Genomic DNA, 18325 nt, shown 5'->3' on the forward strand with positions numbered 1-18325 from the left:
TCACATGACGTATCAGGACTTTCCCCCCTTCCCTAAACCGGGTGGGGGTGTGGCCAGCATATGACGCATTTGGCCCAAGGGCCAGGAGTTTGACAGCCCTGCTGTAGACTAACATTCATCAGAGGAAAGTTATGGGACTGGTAGCCCAACCCTGTTGAAAGGTTTCCTGCTGGAAGCAGAGGGGTTTGAATGTATGTTGAGAAGCAGATGACACTTGTGGCTGGGGGGAATCTTTGCACAGACCCATCTTTTGTACCAGTGATGCCCATTCTGGGACCAAGAAGTCTTGCACAAAGTCATTTATGCCCTGGTCACTTCCCTGTTGAATTACTACAACATGGTTTTCATAGGGCTGCCTTTGAAGACCATTTGGAAATTGTATCTGGCCCAGAATGTGGCAAGGCACAGAGTTTTGGGCACCCTATGGTGTGCTGGTGGTGCCATAGGGCAGGCACTGCAACTGAAAAGGAAAGACCTCTGAGTCCTATAAGATAAAAGGGTCTTGAATAGGCCTGTCAAACTGACGGCCCGCAGACCAGATATGGCCCACGCAGGCCCAGCTCCGCAAAGACAAAAAACATCCCGATATGTCACAATACGCCCCACGATGCTATTGGGTTTGATACCCCTGCTCTAGAAGATCAAGAGGAAAAGCCACTATGAAGGAGCAGTCAGATAACAGGGGACTGAGTCTGGGTCATGAAAACAATTTGAGAAAACATCTCAGGCAAGCCTGTAATGCACAGAGATAAAGAAAGAGAGGGAGAAGCACATTCAGTCTTGCAAAATTCTGTTACAACAGCTACTACAGTGAAAGAAGTATTGACCTACATGGCATTCCTTTCTTAGTCTGTCTACCTTGTTACCTCATTGCACTCAACATGATGTGTGTCGCTACCTCCTGAACCAGCTCAAGCTTCCAAATACTTTTCAAGGACAGAGCACAATCTCATAGTCCAACCAGGAAGTGTCTATGGCATGAGTGATTATGAGCAGTGTCTCCTAGGAATGGATGAACCTGTCATAATTTTATTACATTTAAGCTTTTTTACATTACCATAGGCCTCCTCTAAGTTTATGAAGATATTTTTCTTTCTTTCTCATATTTCTCAATGACCAGTTGAGAACACAAGGAAAAACATTTGGTCAGCCTGGCCCTTGCCTGGGGTGAAGCAAAAGCACTTCGCTTACCATCCCACCTCCTGCCTTTTCTGTCAGACGTGTGTGATATATTGTACCTTCCCATCTCTCTATAGTTGCTATATTTTTCTTCATATAGAAATAATAACTGCATTCTTCCACTTGCACTCATATCCAACAAATTGCACCCAAATCACATCTGTCCAGCTACATATTGAGTAACACCTGAATGTTCATCATCCAATAGTGCGGTATATCAATATCAGCAATCCCTTTATCTGGTCTACCCATGTGGTTTAGGGGGCCATTGATCACTGTCTTTTCCCATGCAGTATGAAATTCCTCTATCACGGCTACATGATGTAGGTGCCTGTTTGCTATAGCTGGACAGCTGAGATTATTTTCACACCTTGGGTGACTCTACTGGGAGTTTATACTCTTGTCATCCACTCCCATTTTATTTATTTATTTGTATCCTGCATCTATTATTTTTACAAATAAGGGATCCAAAACTCCTTCCTCCTCCTATTTCCCCCAACAACAAAAACCCTATGAGGTGGGTTGGGCACAGAGAGAATGACTGGCCCAAAGTCACCCAGCTGGTTTTCATGGCTAAAGCAGGACTTGAACTCACAGTCTCCAGGTTTCTAGCCTGCTACCTTAACCACTAGACCAGGGGTGTCCAAACTTGGGAACTTTAAGACTTGTGGACTTCAACTCCCAGAATTCCCCAGCCAGCTGGCTGGGGAATTCTGGGAGTTGAAGTCCACAAGTCTTAAAGTTCCCAAGTTTGGACACCCCTGCACTAGACCAAACTGGCCCACTGTTCTTTGCCTTTTCTTTCCAGGAATACCTGCCCCCCCCTCAATTCTTTGATGTATTGTATTATAACCATTTTCACACAAATCTTTAGATTACTCTTTCTAGCGTTCCCACACTTTAGTTTCATCCTAAACTGATTCAACACTTTATTTTTAATTCCATTCATTCTACTGGAAACTCTTTTTGTGGCCCTCTTGGGTCTCTGCCAAAACAATTCTTTACTTCCATCAAAATAACATCTTCTCTGCCTTTTTAATCTAAACCGTTTCTTCCTCTCGTTGATTGCATTCTTTGCAGCTATCTGTTTTCCTCTACACACACACGGTACACTAGTTTTCTCTCATCTTCATTTTGGCAGCAACGTTTTCCTTAGATAATACAAGGTGTAGAAAGAGAAAAAAAAAGGATAATCTTTAAGCTGACCCATGTGGTATTCATCCATTAAAACCAATTATGCCACTTGATCAGCATGGTTCCAGATGCCCATCGTATAACACCTGCACCTCCAATTTCCTACTTAAATGTTCTGGAATTCCCTATGCAATATGAAATATGAAATTCCTTGGAGTGCCAATTCTTTGAAAATAGGAGGGCAATATACTGAATATCCTCCAACCGCATGCAGGCTTTTTGATTTTTCAAATGGTTTCCAAATCTATTGAATAGTTTGCCACTGAAATTTGATTGTAGATTTTACTGCACAACTGGGTAGCAAATGTTAACACTAGTACAAACTTAGGAGTTTATATTTACTATCTTTAAAAGGTGTGTTTTAAAAAGTTTTTTAAGCAATTCAGTTTTCTCTCAGCTCCACACATTTTCTTAGAGACAGCTTCCACACAAAGTAAAACGTGTTTCTTAGCCCTCACAAAGTCGCCTGTCAAACAATGTTAATTTTACACAGACACTTTTCCAAGCACGATTCTACTATTATAAAAATTCTAATTAACGTATAAATAATATTTTAATAAATATTTGAGGAAGCATCTTCTAGTTTAAAAATCTATGTTTCGCTCCTCACATTTGTAGTAGCTAAGTATATATGAAGGCATAAGAACCCAGTGGCATAACACATGTAACATTTTTTATTTTAAAAAAAAACTGTCTGAAACTCTGAAAATTAACTGCTGTAAGCAGGTGTTGATAATACCGAGCTAGAGGGATCAATGGCCTAGTTCTGTGTTTTTGAATATTGTAATTCACATAATAGAATTAAAATGTTACAGCTATTAATCTACCTTACATTAATTATAGCAACTGCACAATACGCTATCCTGTATTCATTTGTAATTTTTTTCTTAAAAAACCATAGAGAATAAAATCTGGACAGAAAAATTGAAGAGTCCAGCATATGTTCAGCAGCAAATGGCTTGGATTAATTAATATATTTTAAGAATGTACCGTATATATAGTCTTAAAGGCTAATGAGCCTGTAAAGACAATAGACACATTCAAATGATTATAAAACAACCTCTCAAACCATATTCCACACTACTTATTCAAAAGAAATTATTGAAGAGCATTTTTGGTTAAAATAAAACATGCATGTAATCTAAAACCCAGGTGTCATCTCAAATAAATTAAGAAAAATGTATAAGGCAGCTGCGCTCATGTCTTAATTCTCTTTAAAACACAGCATGAGAGTAAAGTTAATTTTCCACATCACGATGAAAGACTTTCTATAGCTTGTGGGTTATAATATCACCCTCTAAGGAGTGTTTTCCTTCTGAACAGGTTAGGTTGGCTTAGTGTAAGAAGGAAGAAGGAAGTGGATGGTCCACCTGCAGTTTATGGGCAGGCAGCTTTCAAAGGCCTGAAGTGCCCATGGTTTTATCTCCACTGTCATTCTTTCCCAATGTCATATTCATTGCATTAAAATACATCCACCTGGCTTCTCAACATATGATGACTCACAGAGTTAACTCATGCCTAAATGACAAATCATAGGGCTTTTTTTCATAGCTGCTGCCAAACCAACTCTTAAAAGAACCTTATTATCAGCAATAAAGTTGTAATGGATGGAGATAAATATATTAGATAGCTGCAACTTTTACCAGAAATCCTGGATTTACTTGTATGGGGAGGGAAATACATGTAAAGCCTTTCCTCCACAGACTGCTACTCTGACTCTGAATAAGTGTGCTAATACCACGGTTGAAATGTTGACTCACCTATGCTTTAAAATATGTTGAACTGGAGGCAGAAATTCAACTGGTATAGAAGAGATGTTACGTGTTTTGGTCATTTTCCCTCAAATAATATACTGTATCAGCTGAAATTTCTAAATGAGCATAATTAGATTCTGTGATCATTATTGTCTTCTCTATTTTGAACCTAAGAAAGCTGAAGTTTGAGAAATCTAAACAGACCAGTGCTTAAACATGTTGATTTAAAAACCGGGATAGTTTGGGAAGAAGGTGCGATAGTTTTAAAAGGTTTATATGTGCTCTCTCCAATACAGACTGATGTCAATCAAAAGTTTAAAGAAGTAGTCATTACCTCTATTGAGATTTATAGAATATTATCTCCCATCACGCTATTCCAAAACCCTCAAGAAAAGAACATGATTTTAGGTGAAAAAATCAACCCTAATTCATCCATCTATCCTCCCACCCGTTTCGTATTTTTTTTCGGTTAAAATGCTACAAGCAAATATTTGATAGAATTTAACCACTGATATTTCCCTTTTTCGTGTGGGCTCTGCCCCTCTTGTTCAATCCTATGAGAGGACATCGGAGACAATTGTTTGTTCTATCCAGCAATCCATTTACCAGCAGGATTTGTAATTTTAATCTGCATGTGTCTGGTTAAATGAGGAGGAAAAATAATGCTTCCTCATCATGATCAAGACTAACTAAGAAAAGAAATGTGGTCATCAGGTTACTAGAACCAGAATAAATTACTAGGCTGTTTAACATGAGCTCCTGCAGGAACAATAAAAAACTGGAAGCTCAACGAAACAATTGATTTCTGCTTGTAGTCTTAATTAGATTTACACAAAGGGTACAGAAACAGAGAGTTGGATATGGCCTTACCAACCTATTGAACTAATACCCCGCTACAAACAATAAATCCAGAACTGGAACATTCTCGGCCAATGGCTGTCCAATATTTGGCCCAGTTAACAAGATTAAAGTTCTGTCAATCTGATTAGCTGAGAGCTTGACTACAGAAAAATTACAGACAAAGAAGCTGGATTACCATAGGTGACTAATTTGTTCCTAGCTGCCTTCATTAGACATTCAGGTTAAAGGCTTACATTTTATCTGTTTTTATTTTCCATATTCCCACTAAAAACTTTCAAAAAAGTATGATTCATGTACAAAATATATCATTTCCATTAAAAACACACTGATCACAATAATGCCATCTGATCCAACCTAATTAATGCAGGAACCACAAAGCTGGAAGATTCTCAACAATGGAAGACCAGTGGGATTATCACAATTCTAAATAATTGGCCCCATCGTCCAACAGTTCTATTTGTCTTAATGATCAGTCCAAGATCTACATGTGTCTAACTCAAACATAAAATGTAGCCGAAACGTCTCTTCTTTTTCTATTAATATCCTCTTATTTTCCTCTTTAGCAATCAGTTTCCTTTTGAAATTAAAAAGAAAAGTATTTTTAATTTCATTTCTTAGCTTTATATTATCAAAATGTACCTACGGGTAGTTTTAAAAATACGACATAAACTAACAGAAAGTATGGGGGAAAGAGGTGGGGGGAAAGAAACATAATAAAATATGAGGACTAGATGATAGCTGTGGCCTATCAAGAATGCACAGGCCCTATAGCTCAGAGACAGAACATCTGCTTTCCATGCCAAAGATGCATGCCTTAGCATCGCCTGAAATGGTTAGGGGAAACTCCAATAAGTGAGATCTAGAAAATCATTGTAAACCAGTACTTCAACAACACTGTGCTAGATGGACCAGTGGTGAAAGGCACTTCCTATGTTCCTAAGAATAAAAGCAATTTCAAAAATAATAGTATCTCAAGAGCAGGGACAAATTATGAAGAAAGCTTTACCCTGCCTTAAAAAGGTAAACACGGTGGCATCAGGAGGTTAGATGGAATATTCTTATTTGGAATTGAGTTGCCGTATTATCAATTTACATCAATGCATTCAATTTTGGGAAGAGGAGCATGCAGCTACGCATTCATTGCACTGTGGGGAGAGGGGTGGGTAAGGAGAGAGTAAAACTCGTAGATCATTACGGTATAAGCAGGGCTGTGTGTTCCACATCAAATGTGTAATTCAGCAAATTTACACTGAAACTTAAGCAAGTGGATATGCTTTTATTTGGCAGGAATCGTTAACTATTTTCTTTCCAAAATTGAATTGTAATTTTTTTTTTTTGCAAGGAGTACACAGTGGGTATGACATGGACATCAAGGTTACATAAACAATGACATCAGAAGGCAGAAGATAATAGTTGTTAGAAAAGGAAAGAGGATTCGTCAAATTGGATGAGAGATGCTTGCCTCATCCTGCTGTTCCTTCATGGGCTGATCGGGGAACAGTATTACTAAATTGACCCTGCGCAATTGCGCATATGCCCTCCGTCCAGAATGGTAAGGACAAAAAAGGTGCATGCTTAAAACAGTTTCAAAAAGGATTTCTGGGGATGCACACAGCTCTGGTTACAGGGGCACAGGAGAGAAACAGACACGGTGTTTACTATGCATGGTGGTGCAAATTGGGGGAATTCATCATGCCCCTGCATTTGGCAAATATGTGTGAACAGAGCGTCAACTTGCTTGTTTTGAGCAGATCCTCCTGTCTTCTTCTAACTTCTCTGCTTCTCTGCCTCCCTCTGTACATCTTCCCTCCTCCTCCCCATTGCGTACTTGCCAAGACTCCTGTTGTATGACAATAAATCCATGTGGGTGAAAGCTGGTCCATGGGAGGGGGGGAGAGGAATGCTGTGTTTTTCTGCCTTCCCCCATTGCACAGCAGGATAAAAGGCCCCATAATCTTAAGAGGCTGAAGGATGAAAGACCCCACCACTCCACACTCCGCCCCCAAACCCAGAGGAGGAAGAGCAGCCTACAGGGGGACTCTCCATATTGGAGCCCCCTGACTTAGCTCACATACTTACCTGCTCTGAATAGTCATTTCCGTCTACGTCGTCACTGTTGGAGTGGCCTCCGGGGCTTTGTACATCTATCCCATGACTCTCCAGGATTGCTGCTTCTTCGAAAAAAGCAAATTGATCCCTGAATTATCTGCTGCAGGGTTACCAATAAGGATGAAGATGAAAAACCAGAAGCTTCACAAGTGGGGCATCTTGTTTCTTGTAAGAACCTCAAAGAAATACTCAGCACTCCTTCCTTTTTTTTTAGTTTAAATTCAGCTCTAAGAAAAAAATTAATTCTGCAAGCCAAATTCTGCCAAAGGCTACAAAGGTTTACTCCATTTGCAGAATTTCTGATGCAGGCTTGGATAAATTCTGATTTTATACAATTTCCTGTGGTCTTACTAGTACTGGGGAAAGAGGCAACTGTCTTTTTAACAGGATACTAAAGTATCTTTCATGACTGCCTCTTTAAATTTAGAGAATTTAGCAAATGTTATTTATGGATTCATAAGGACTGGAAACTTCTAAATCAAACTTCCTTCTAAATCAAAACAGCAATTCTCAACAGCTGCATTCTGCAACTGGCATCATGGTTTGGATTATCTTCCAACACTCCTGTCGAATCAGGTCACACACAGAACTCGTTCTACCAAATAAGCTTGCATTTAGGAGGCCCTTAAGAAAAGGGACTAAATGCACATTTGATGAATGAAACCATAATCAAAGGAATAAAGCAACATCTCTCTCTCTCTCTTGCTCTTATTTTCTATGTAGTGATTGTGACTATCCCTTTTCTACAATTTTAATTCTGGCTTGATGGTTCTTACAATAAACCCACACCCTAAGTGAAGTCCCCTTTTCATCTTCATTTCAATATGGTGCAAGCCCCTTTTGTGCATGGTGTTGCACTGTTAAAAAAATGAAAATTAATTTGGTCGGAGGAGTATAGATGCCAATTTAAAAGAAAAAAAATCAGTTTATATCCAGGGTCATCTGCCTTTGAAAATATTTTAAAACCCCAACTGGATTTCTAGCTGGCACCAACCCCTTGGCTGCAGAGCTTGCAATGCCTGTCTCTTCAAATATAAATATTCCAGGTTGCAACTCACAAGTTATACGAACGTAACAATTGTTTCTTGTGAGATTGCAAAGCATCTCAGATTCATGCTACTTTATCTGTCTGCTATCCATCGCACTACTGTTTGGTGTTTGGCTTTCTAATGGACAAAATCTGTCAGCTTTCTTTTGGTGTTGTTGTTTTTTTTCCCCCCAGGCACCATCTTGCTATCTTATCCTAAGGAAGTATAAGAACATAAGAAGTTCCCGGCATGGATCAGCTCAAAGGTCCATCTAGTTCAGCATTCTAGTTCCAACAATGGCCAGAGAGATGCCTCCAGGAAGTCCACAAGCAGGACTTGAAGGGCACAGCTTTTCTCTGGTGGTTGTAACCTTCAGCAACTGGCATTTCGAAATACATTGCATCTAAAACTGCAGATTGCAAATCACCATCCCAGCTAACAGCCAATAAAAACTCTTCTGCTCCATCATTTGGTTTCGTGCCCTATGAAAAATCATTTAATTGTGGGGCAACCACCGTATTGTGTAAAACTGTCAAAAGTTTGCTTTTTCTTGTTTGTTCACTCTTGAATCTGCTATCAATCAACTTCACTGGAAGAACCTGAACTCTTAAATTATTTAAAAAGTTCAGAAATCTGGGGGAAGATTTATACTTGAGGTTTTTCTCCGAAAGGATACACAAATTAAAAATTCAAAGCAAAAGAAATTAATTTATGTAATTAATTGCACATTTATATGTTAAATATTTTAGATGATAGATAGGCACAATTTAAAGCTCCTTTTCTGCATAATATGTTAGAAAATTGTAATGTGTTATTTACTAGTCTATATCCAAAGCATTTCAAACTCTGGAAAGTACCGGGTACCTGTATTATTTATCAGTATACAAGAAATGCTAATTAAAGTGAGGATGTTTCTTTAAATATTTATTTTCTCTAGCAGAATGTTAGGTGCTACATGGTATTATATTTGTGACTGTGGTGAGATGATAAAGAGGGAGAAAGATGCGAAGGAAAACTAAATTGGGGGACAGAGATGGGAACATGCCCCTGTTCATGGCATCAGAAGGGCTTAATCAGAAGACACATTCGTCTGTGGTCGAAAGTGATCAGCTGTCAGAGACATACCCAAGGGGGAACTCAGCAAACAATTATGCAAAGCTTTTTTCCTGCCCAGTTGTTGTTATAGTTATCACTCCCTAGTTTAAACTTTTTTTTTTAACCAGCGACAGCAATCCAAAATAGGCACATGGCTGCTTCACCGGGCACATGGTTATTACTAATCCTTCCTCAGTCCAATTTTTACCAATTCACTAAATATCTGCAGAGAATAACAGTTAAGGTGGGAGGAACAAAAATGCTGCTACTCCTGCCAGCCAACTCTATGTCTAGAGATATACTGTATAATGGGGAGCATCCATTGCTCACCTGCTTCTGCTACCTTTGCAAGGAACATGAAGCTACAGCCAAGGCATCAAAACGCAAACCACAATTTCAGATCATAGTTATGTTGAACATTTTAGTTACTCCTGGCCTATAATAGATTTGGACAGCAGGCTTAAGACAAGCTTTATAAAGATGTATGTGTCGTACAAACTTGTTCAATAATTTGAACAGCCTCTGCTTCACTTTGAGGACACTGGGAGAGATAAGGCAGGTTTTTCAAAATAATCCGACTGCAAGGAAAGCTCTTCACAGCAAATTGTTGGTCCCAAGCAATGTGGTACATTGTAGAACATTTTGAGGTATGTTTTAGGGTTCATATGTAGCACTTACGATTCTATTGGGCCTTATTGCAACCTTAAGTATATTAAAATTCATTACTGTATGGCCTAATATTCCCAGGTAATCACAGTAGTGGACTAAATATATTTCATCCATTGATCTTTTCATCAGAGCAAATGCAGAGAAGTTTCCACCAAAACTGGAATTCTCTAGGTTTTCTTGAAAGGCATGATGAAATTCCCTGACCTAAGGAAACTTACAGATGCTATTATACACATATACCAATGCTTTTTTTGACAACATGTTAACATTGATGAACTGTTCAGTAACAACAAAGGAAGAGAGAAGATTTATTTTGACCATGTTGTCAAGCTTTTACTTTGAAAATATTATCAAGGCTCTGCTTTCCTGTTAAGAAAAGTCAATCATGTTCCATCTTTCTTCAGAAGTTCTTCAAGGCTGTCTGATACATTACCAATATTGGCTCGCCTCTTGATTTCCTTCCTTCTATTGGCAAACCAATTGTACACTTTGAGGGAGGTAACTCGCTCCAGATCTGACAGCTTTTTTCCTGTGCAAAATAAAAAAGAAACCATGTTGGTTATACTTGCTTTTAGAAACTCCAGGACAGAATTTAGAATAGAATATCAGAGCTGGAAAAGTCCATGGAGGTGGTTTTCCCAAGCCATATGAGAGGTTATTTTCTAAATAAAAATAAAATAAAAAAATAAAACCCAAACCTAAAAACCCTTTTAATCGTTTTTGGACCCAAGGGCCACAAAGGGAGTATAATCACATCACACATGGAAGAATATCTAGGATCAAGGAGAGAAGGACAGGGATTTTAGGGCTTAGTCTTCTTGTGTTTCCCACCAAATTCAATAAACAGCAGCAGCTCCGACTTCCTCCAAAAAGGAACTTAGCACTGCAGAGTGATCACCCAGTGGTGGGCTGCTGGGGGTTCTCAGGGGTTCGGGAGAACCTCTAGCTAAGATTCTATGCAGTTCAGAGAACCCCCAAATCCCACTCCTGGCTGGCCCCTCCCACCCCTCCCTGCCCCTCCCAGGAGTCCCCACAAGGCCCGTTTTGGATGCAGGTAAGTGCAGGGCATGCACAGAGGCTTGGGGAGGACGAAAAATGGGCCTACCAGAAGTTTCCAGCCTCCAAAGGGCCTTCAGAGCCTGGGGAGGCCGTTTTCACCTTCCTGGAGGCTCGAGAAAAGCCTCCGGAGCCCGAGGAGGACATAAACGCCCCCTCCCCGCCATGGTTCAGGAGGCTGAGTAGGCAACACCCAGCAACTGGGCAGAGAACCCCTTGCTAAAATTTTGGAAGCTCACCCATGTGCTCCCCCTACCTTATTTTCACAACCACATGCAGCATTTATATCCCACTCTACTTTTTGTCCTTCTGAAGCACCCTTTGACTATACTGTTGGGTATTACTCAGTGCAACTGCCAAAAATATATCCTGCCAAAAATATATCTACCTTGAAGGTAGAAACAGATGAACACTATAGCATAAGTACAAGAAAGTTAACACAATTAATTCAGCACTTTTTTGGTTTTTTTTAAATTAAAAAATGGCTTGACATACTTTGAGCTTCACAGTTCTCTTTCAAAAAGGCTTTTCTGTTTTGAAACTCCCCAAAATCTGATGATGTCCCCCTTCCCACCCACATTGCAAATCTCTTTTCTTCTTTCCGTTTTAAAATTTTGCCCAAACAGAAAGGATTCCTGGGATGGTGGATTACTACTGAAACTAAAAATGCATTGGGTCATTTTAAAAAATAATGATGGCATATCTGGATACTGTATTACTTTTTCATTTTGTCTAGGATTCACACAGTTTCTGTGATACCTCATGCATTGATGATTGAGTTAGGACCAATAAGGAAAATATATGTTTAAGTAAACAAGGCAAAATATATATTAAGAGAGAAGAGGAGAGGAGAGGAGAGGAGAGGAGAGGGGAAGGGAAGGGAAGGAAGAAGAGGAGAGGAGAGGGGAGGGGAGGGGAGGGGAGGGGAGGAGAAGGGAAGGAAAGGGAAGGGAGGAGAGGAGAGGAGAGGGGAAGGGAGGAGAGGGGAGGGGAGGGGAAGGGAAGGGAAGGGAAGGGAGGAGAGGAGAGGAGAGGAGAGGAGAGGAGAGGAGAGGAGAGGAGAGGAGAGGAGAGGAGAGGAGAAGCCACATATCGCCTCTTGGCTTCCTTGTGTACCTGGCTTTTGAATAACTGCATTACAGGCATTTGCAATTTCTTCTCTCTTGGCCTCATCAGGATATTGATTCTCATTGAAATAGCTACAGAAACAAAGAGAGTGTATTCATCTTAGAAATCCTATTTCTTGTACACACACAACATAAAGACAACAAAGCTCAAGCCACAAAACTTTAAAACCCCATACAGAGGAAAAAGCATCACCAATTTTGAATGTATGAAAGAGACTTGTAGGCTGTAAAGAATAATGTTCTTCAGTGCTTTGCATTTGAAGCAGGTGACAATGCCCATAATAACACCTGTCAGCAACTCCTTAAAGCAGCTGCCTGTTTTTCTGGAATCTTGCAGGATAATCCCTGCAAGAAGAGAGATCTTTGTCTTAAAGAGTTGCCAATGCTTTTTCTCTTTTGAATCAAAACAGCTGCAAAAACCATAGCGCATATGAGTCAACGGTCAGAGTTTAAGTCAGAGGTAGGCAACCAGAAGTCCTTCATGTTCTTCTTCAAAAGGTTATCCTCCTGGTGAAAGGTATGTAACAGGATTAAGAAAACTGTCGCCATTAAACATGATTTATATCCAGGCTTATAAAGAGATTTACAAATTATGAATTAGCATTACTTGAAAATGTTACTAGCAAAATGTGATAACAGCCATCACATTCATCATAGACAAATGCATAAATATCCATGTGAGAAAGAAGATAGAAATGTGTTTCCAGCAGCTAAAATATGTGCGAACATATAACTGACCACTTAATAGGTAGGCTGGTAAGATTTATTAAATAAACTTCTAAATTGTATGATCAGAACATAGATCTGTCCAGTTTCAAGACCAAGTTAGGGGCATAGTCTGCCTTCTACTTTCTAGGATATTTCAACCCATATGTTACACTGATAATGCACCATTAGAAACCTATCGATAAAATCAACCCTTCCCCACCCATTTAAAGCCCACTAAGGAGGCATTCTAGCTGACCCATCAAAAACTTGTCCCAATAAAATCATTTTGACCTGCTAGTGGAAGAATAATTGCTTGTCCGAATTATCCTGGCAGGAAAGCTTTTGTTTGTTTAAATGATCCCTCCTTTTTTGGGGGGGGGGGGGAGATTTAAGGAAAAACAGGCAGAGTTCTATTCCATTCCTCACTGAGAAATATTTATTTATCAAATTTTGATATCATCCATCTCGCAATCCAAGTGACACTGAGCAGTTTATAATTTTTTAAACAGTGCAAGTTCAGGACTTTCAGTGTCTTCTAAGGGTCTGGCATAACTAATAAGCATTAGATCACTATTAATATTTTTTTTAAATGGGCATATTTTGTTATCTAATCCAAGAATTCTGGCTAGAAGTTTGGATCAGAAGGACATGTCAGAGCAAAATTCAGTCCCATCCGGATGTTGCTTTTTCAATCTCTCCATCCTCTTGGCCCAGAGCTCTCCAGCCTCCTCAGCTATTTTGGATTATCCACTGGGTGTCTTTTTAGTCGCCCACTGTAGGAAGTTAAAACCCACCCCTCTCCTAGAAAAATGAAATATTGAGGGAAATATTGAAAAGGCAGAATATTATATTTCCCTGGATAAGAAATGGAAAAACATGTTTTAGGCAGGAAACAGACTCACTCTTAATAGCCCCCACCTTTGTCAATGGGCCATTAAAAGGCCTGAATCAGTCTATTCTACATAACAAAGATATCTCCCCTTCAGCTCCAGGGTGATGAGATTAAGGCATGAAAGTATTAGCCCCTTACCCATCTCACCACAGGGCACATGGGAAGAAGCAATGCTCAACCAAACCTGGACTCAAAACACAGCCTAGAGAGTTGCCCCTGCATAGCCCCATGGGAGTCTGACAACCAATCAGCATACAAGATCAAGATCAAAGGCCAGACAGGGCATAAAACCAGGGACTTTCAGCATCTCGCTCTCTTTTTCTTCTTCACCCAACATCTTGAAACATGTGATCACCTTTTCCTCTCAGGAGCTCAAGTCATATGATCCTGTCCACCATTAAACCATCTTTCCAAGCAGCCTCCATGTTTCCAGTGTCTTTTTCCCCACTTGGAATTGAACCCAGAAGGACTTCTTCCAACACCTCGTTAACTAGTGCCGTACAATGAAGGTATCAGAGTTTGTTGCAGAAAAATAAAATCCAGAAAGCACACACAGATAACTGATTCAGGTGGATTCATTCACTTCTTTATATACCATATTATTGGAGTATAAGACACACCTTTTTTCCTCAAAAAAGAGGCTGAAAATCTGGGTGCATCTTATACATTGAATAGAACATTTTTTGCCTCCCGAAACCCCGCCCCTTCACCAAAATGGCTGTGCATGGCTTTTAGGAGGCTTTCAGAGTGCTCCTGGGGGCTGGGAAGGCCAGAAATGAGCAAAAAAATGGGCCCTTTTTGCTCATTTTTGCCCTCCCCCAGGAGCACTCTACAAGCCTCCTAAAGGCTATTCATGCCCTTTTAAAAAAAAAAAAAACGGGCCCATTTTTTTGCAAAAAAACAGGTCGTTTTGGGGAGGTTTGTGGAGTGCAAAACCTTTTTTTAAAAAATTTGCCTCTTCAAAACCTGGGTGCATCTTATACTCCGAAAAATACGGTACATATTAACACATGACAATAAATGTACACTACCAAAATAGATTTTCTCCAACGTAGTAGTAGTTACAAGTAAACACCGGCAGCAGGACAGTTAGTTTCATTTCAGAGTTTAGAACAGACAAGCCCAGGCTAGTTTCAGTTTCCTTTTGTACAGCGCATAGAGCTGCAGTTAAGCCATGCCCTGGCTCCAAAACTCTTTACGTTTCCAAATAGCCCTCATTGGCTGACCTTGTTGCTAAGCCCTATTCATTGGTTGACCTTGTTGCCATGTCTCTACCAGTCATGAATATTCTGACAGAAGTGAAATAGGCAACAGATAAAGGCAGCCAGAACGTCTAGTTCATAAAGCATATGTTTCTCATTATGGATGCTTAAAAATAGAAGCCAAATATTAACATAGGTGCACAGGAGTCCTACAGCTCCTACTACAAATAAAAGACATGGGATGTTAAGGAAAGTCAGTTAATTAATGGCTACGGAAAGTAGATTTTTTTTTCTATTATTATTACCTGAGAGAATGGAGAATCATTTTTTTAAAAAACAAAGAACTCAGGATGGAAAGAAGAAAAGAAAACCACTATAACCCAGTTTTGAGATTGACTCTTGTTTCCATGTTTCTTTCATGATTTGTGAGGTAGATGTTTGAGAACTCTCCTTTTGTGTTCCTCTGTCTTCTCTTGGGTGCCTGCCTATTCCCTTCCTTTGGCCACCTAATGGTTTCACATCCCTCTCTCCCCCATTCCTGGTTAGTTATTCTTATGCAGTGATATTAAGGATACCTTCAGATTGTCATTCAGAACAAAATCTTTCCCACTTCTACTAAAGTTGCACTACAGTATTTAGCTCAAAATATTACACACGTGCATAAAAATAGAAGAGCCAGTTTGGCGAAATGGTTAAGGTATAAGGCTAGAAAGTGGGAGACTGTGAGTTCTAGCCCCACCTTAGATATGAAGCCTATGGAGAATGAATAAACAAATAAATGAATTGAATTGAACGAATGCATGAACAAACAGACAAATGAACATCAAGACATCCAAATACCGAAGTCTGGAATGTGACTGATACAATCTGTTTACCTCTCCTTCTGTTAAATGCCTATCATAGTGATGGCAAACCTTTTCGGCACTGACTGCCAAAAAGGGAGCACTTTGTATGCGCGTGCTTTGCACACTCATGCTTTGCGCACATGCGCATGCTCACCTGGGCTGCAACCAGGAAAAGGAGCTGCCCAGGGAGCATGTGCACACCATGCACTGACAAGCAAGTCTTCCGGTTACTGCCATGCATGCGCACATGCTGATCAGTTGCCCGGCGTGCATGCTCATGCCGGAAAACGGAAGACCAGCTCTTCCAGTTTCTGGCATTGCCACATGCACAAAGGCCAGCTGATCATCGTGTGTGCATGCACACCGGAAACTCAGAAGAGGACCAGGCGGTGCTGCACATGATAGGTGACATGGCTCCATGTGTCATTTCGGGCACGTGTGCCATAAGTTCGCCATCAAGGGCCTATCATGTTTTACCATTCCTACCACTAGGAAGATTTTCTCCAACTGCCCTTTCACACCACACACTGAAAGTATATGGTTTATCAACATTTGAATAGTGCCAATATCACTAGGAACCCAATACAATAAAAACATTTTCTGAATGTCCGGAAGAGAGATTGTGAGATATAAAGGCTAAAGATATATGAGTGTTGACACCCTATTAAAGTGGTCTCCACTCCCAAATGTCTATCAAAAATTATTAGACTATACTAGGTTCAGAATGTATTGAAGCAGTGAAGCAAAAAAAAAAGTGTAGCTTATGGGTAAATAGATGGGGTGGGGGGAAGGAAGCAGCAAGATGTGTAGAATGAATGATTACAAAAGCCTGGGGATAAACCTTCAACAAATGCAATTGTGCTTTCTAGACAAAAGGCGCCCGTCAGGATGGCGATGGCTGATTGCAGAGAGAATCAAATGATCTCTTTTGTGTAGGGTGACAGTAAAGGATGAAAATGAAAAGTGGCCAAAATGGGTGAGCTGGACTAGAATGTGAAGTGATGGTGAAAAGACCGAAATATCCTAGAAGCAGTTCATTTCTATGATTTATGTGGGACGTAGAAATACTGCCAACTTGTAGAAATCTGTACCATCAGAGATAGTAAAGGCAGAGCAATGAGAAAATGCAACTCTGATTATTGGTTAGGCAAAATAATTTTTGCTTCTGCATTAATGTATCCTACATTGTGTGAAGTGTTGCCATGCATCCTGCATATACCAAATTCTGCCAGGGAACTGCACATTTGCAACATTAAACCATTGTTTTCCCTAAAAGTCTATGGAGATTCTCAGGGATCCAGATCCTGGCTGTCCCAAAGGTGCTTTTTCAAAAGGCAACTGGACTGTTTTTCCTTGAAGATGTTTTGCTTCTCATCCAAAAAGCTTCCTCAGTTCTGACTGATACAACCACCTATATCCTGTTTACAACACAGTCCCTTTAGCAATTCCAAGAAGGTTCTACACCTATTTGCACTGTACAGGTGATCCTGAGGGCAATGATAAACCTCCAAGTGGTCTCAATGGCTCTGCAAAAGAATGCTAACAACCAAATGACTGCAAGAAATATAAATCCTTCCATCCTCCACATTCAATCAGCATTTTACATCACTACTGCTTTCTCCATTTCTATATTCTTTCCTCCAGAAGTCTTCTCAGTAAGCAGGCCATAAACCTTTCCCGGATCAATCCATCCTTCCTTCCTTCCTGCCTGCCTGCCTGCTATGCAAGAACGGCTATGCAACGTAACAATAAATGGATGAATTTGTATTTAAAGCTATTTTCACAATTATCAGGGACTGATAATTATCAGGAACTGCTAAATGACAGTAATTATCATACACTATTATATTTTAAGGATTTAAAGAGGCAAAATGCCATCAATTTTTTAAAGATAGACAAGGAATGTTACATTATTTGCAATGTCTTATATTTCATTCACAGTTTTTCCATAACTTCACTTTTAAACAATGCCAATAGCCTATTTTGATGGAAGATATAAAGGATACACACTTTTTATGCATTTGTAAGATTTTCCATAGAAAAATCTGAGCCATTACTTGCTAATATCAGGTATCTACAGCTAGATTCATCATACCTTTGTTAATCCAACTGAAACAGTCTAGTTTATAAGGGGAAAAAATCAAATGATTTTTTTGATAAATAGGTAACAAAAAAAAGTTTCATTGTTTCCAATGGCCACAAGAAAGATACGAAAGCACATGTTGAAAAATAGTGCTGTTAATATTAGAGGGGAAGTATTGAATTGATATGGATTGTTGTAATTTTATGTGAATTTTACTAAAACATATGGTTGCAAATAAATGTATAAACCTATTATGCAACAATTGAAATACAGAACTAATATTATATCAAGAAAAGAGCCTCAATTACATAAACCAAGCATGCATGATACCTGCCAAGACTCCAAGAGACAAGTTTTTTACCATAAAATAAAGTAGTAAAAAAATCTCACATCTTTTCAGATAAAAAAATAATAATAATATCCAGGCATTATATGTGCACAACACTCCCTGAAGGCAAGAAAAGCTTCCAGGTTCAAGTGCAAATGCAGTGATTAACAGACTGAGCTATAGTCAGAACTGGAA

The 18325-nt window shown here is 39.5% G+C and overlaps 1 protein-coding gene across 13 annotated transcripts in view; it reads right to left on the minus strand.

The window, feature by feature from the left end:
* Nucleotides 1-18325, minus strand: part of HMBOX1 (homeobox containing 1) — a 137793-nt gene that overhangs the window by 12712 nt on the left and 106756 nt on the right. For 8 of the 13 annotated variants that reach the window (XM_081943796.1, XM_081943795.1, XM_081943791.1 and 5 more), the window contains 4 exons: nucleotides 12062-12144; nucleotides 10323-10418; nucleotides 7068-7162; nucleotides 6727-6828 (listed from right to left, as the gene is read on the minus strand). In XM_081943796.1, coding sequence (XP_081799922.1) covers nucleotides 6727-6828; nucleotides 7068-7162; nucleotides 10323-10418; nucleotides 12062-12144 — 376 coding nt within the window. The remainder of the gene's footprint in view (nucleotides 1-6726; nucleotides 6829-7067; nucleotides 7163-10322; nucleotides 10419-12061; nucleotides 12145-18325) is intronic. The other 5 variants (XM_081943787.1, XM_081943798.1, XM_081943790.1 and 2 more) reach the window with 5 other exon arrangements.

The sequence above is a fragment of the Natrix helvetica genome (genome assembly GCF_964273705.1).
Source record: "Natrix helvetica genome assembly, chromosome: 2".
Lineage (NCBI taxonomy): Eukaryota > Metazoa > Chordata > Lepidosauria > Squamata > Natricidae > Natrix > Natrix helvetica.